This window comes from Sinocyclocheilus anshuiensis, unplaced genomic scaffold (genome assembly GCF_001515605.1).
Source record: "Sinocyclocheilus anshuiensis isolate Anshui unplaced genomic scaffold, SAMN03320099.WGS_v1.1 scaffold17234, whole genome shotgun sequence".
NCBI lineage: Eukaryota > Metazoa > Chordata > Actinopteri > Cypriniformes > Cyprinidae > Sinocyclocheilus > Sinocyclocheilus anshuiensis.
This window is the reverse complement of record NW_015555124.1, coordinates 2,423-4,976: the sequence shown is the minus strand read 5'-3', so window position 1 is coordinate 4,976 and position 2,554 is coordinate 2,423. Positions and strand designations below refer to the sequence as shown.

General features: G+C 38.3%; 1 protein-coding gene across 1 annotated transcript; it reads left to right on the top strand.

The window, feature by feature from the left end:
- Nucleotides 1-93: 93 nt before the first annotated feature.
- On the top strand, nucleotides 94-1,888 carry LOC107671571 (uncharacterized). Its single transcript, XM_016464488.1, has 6 exons — nucleotides 94-590; nucleotides 692-740; nucleotides 836-927; nucleotides 1,151-1,216; nucleotides 1,463-1,589; nucleotides 1,685-1,888. Exons 1-6 carry the CDS (start codon nucleotides 94-96, stop codon nucleotides 1,886-1,888), a joined length of 1,035 nt encoding a protein of 344 aa, XP_016319974.1.
- The last annotated feature ends 666 nt before the right edge of the window (nucleotides 1,889-2,554 follow it).

Below are 2,554 nucleotides of genomic sequence, written 5' to 3'. Positions count from 1 at the left end.
CGTCAATCACAACTCCAAGGTTTCTAGCTGTTTTTGAAGGAGTTAAGTTTGATCACTTCACATACAAGTCGTGAACATGTACCTCAAGAGGTAATGCACATGTCTTTCTTTAATCGCCAGGACACAAGACGTTCCTCTTCAGTGATTTTGAATGAAATTGCTGGACCAACGGTACGTCCCAAAACCATTGTATCTGAGCAGCACCTCAGACGATTGATTGAAATTGGTCTGACTGTACCTTGCATTTCAAAACTGCTTGGCATGTCAACACAAACCATAGAACGCAGAATGCAAGAGTTTGGCAAATCAGTGAAAGGAACATACAGTCAATTGACTGACGAAGAGTTAGACAATCTTGTGGTTGCAATCAAAACAACATCACCACACTCAGGCTACAGAATGATGAGAGGACACTTGAAAGCTCTTGGTCATCGAGTCCAGTGGAGCAGAGTCTGCGACTCTATGAATAGAGTTGATTCAGCCGGAGTCCTTGCTAGAATGTCACAACTTGGACATGTTGTGAGAAGATCATATTCAGTCCAGGCCCTTCTGTCCGTCATGCATTTGGACACCAACCACAAGCTGATCACGTAGGTTAAATTTTTTTTGTAGAAGTCACTTGTACAGCAAAATATCTTATCTGTTATTAAAGGTGCCTGTGTGCATAAGATGTTTTCCCTTTTGTATTCAGATATGACTTAGTAATATTTGGGGGCATAGATGGCTACTCAAAAAGGTTAGTGGTGGATCTTTATTTGTGTGACTCCTGTGTGTGTGATACAATCATGGAATAATTGTGTAAGATGCCAATAACTTCACTAAATAATTTTATCAGGACATGTATCTGGGGGCTGCAACCAACAACAAAGCAGAGACTGCTCTAGGTTTCTTCCTCGAGGCAGTAGAAAAGCATGGAGTTCCTTCACGGTATGTATGTACATTTGAGTACATCCTATCTATCTATCTATCTATACAGACTGACTGACTGCATGGTCTTAAAACCCTCACCAAGCTATTAAAACAGCTTCAAACTTCAAGATATTTCATTTCATTAACATTCTGGCCAGGCTTTCTCAAGCCAACATCATAGGATGTTTTGTCAAACCTTACTATGTAGTGTTAATGTTAAATGTACTGTTTTAATGTGTAGGGTAAGAACAGACCAAGTTGTAGAAAATGTGGTCATTGCAAGGTGGATGTTCACTGATAATCAAAGGTAATTTCTTGTTACTTTAGTGTAGGTAATAAATTTGTTCAAGTTTTTGAATTATAAATGACTAAGAAATAAGGTTGTTTTGTCTCTTACATTTAGGGTCGAACGGCTGTGGAAAGATGTGTGGATGTCTGTTTCAAACTTGTATTATGATGTTCTACATAATTTGGAAGAGAGTGGCTCTCTTGACCCATCAAACACCATTCATCTCTTCTGTGCACATTATGTTTTTCTTCCACATCTCCAAAGAGACCTAGATATTTTCACTGATGCATGGAATGACCATTCCATCCGTACAGAGCAAAATCTTTCCCCCAATCAGCTGTGGGAAATAGGACTTGTACAGAATCCAGTCAATGTTTCATGTGACATGGAGGTATGATTGTAATTAATTTTAAAAAAGCACAGTACAATATATGTTTTGTCTATACTGTTCAATTATTATTATTTTCATTTTGTTTTTTAATCCAGGACCTCAACATTTTGGTGCAAGATGGCACTTACCCACTGGAGGAGCAGAACACTGGAGTAGTGGTCCCTCAGGTGGAGAGTCTGCTCTCGGAGTATGAAATAGCTCGACTCAGGACAACCATTAATCCAGTCTCACAGTCCAGAGACTTTGGCCAAGATATTTACTTATCAGTGTTACATTTTGTGCAGCTGCTTCTTGAATAACATTCTTTAAAGTTTATGGTGTCATTTAACTATTGTGAAGTTGATCAGTGCTTACCACACCACACAGAGCTTAATGTGGTAAATGCAGGACTAAACACCTTTGGCATGAAAATTAAATAAAAGCAATGACTTAAGTTTTTTATTATTATTGTAATTAACATTGTCAAATACAGTGGCAAACCTCTACACCAAGGTTCTCTTGGAAAACGTAACTTATAAATGAAATGCAACATCAGTACCTTAAAACAGATATAAAATCAGCTAAGGAGAGCTCTACAACAGAGCGGCTTGATTTGAACAATTTGAACTGCAAATGCAAGTTACGTATCTTAAATCAGATACAAACTACAGAAACAGCACTCTAACAGAGGCTCACTTTTAAAACATTTCAGAATAGAAAATGCAACTTAAGTATCTTAATGTAGATATAGAAGTACTGCTGACCTCCAACAGGTTGAGATAGGAAATATGTTAACAAACTGTAACACTAAAAGCTATGGTTTAAGAGATTAACTCAAATCTAGCACTATATTGTGGATGATATTACCAGTATATCACAGGGTGATATTTAAACCCTGCTGTGGCCAGGGATGTGTGGTTCAGCGAGGTCTGCAGCGGGAGAGAGAGTTGGGAGACGAGCGGTGAGTAAGTGGGTCAAATGCAAAT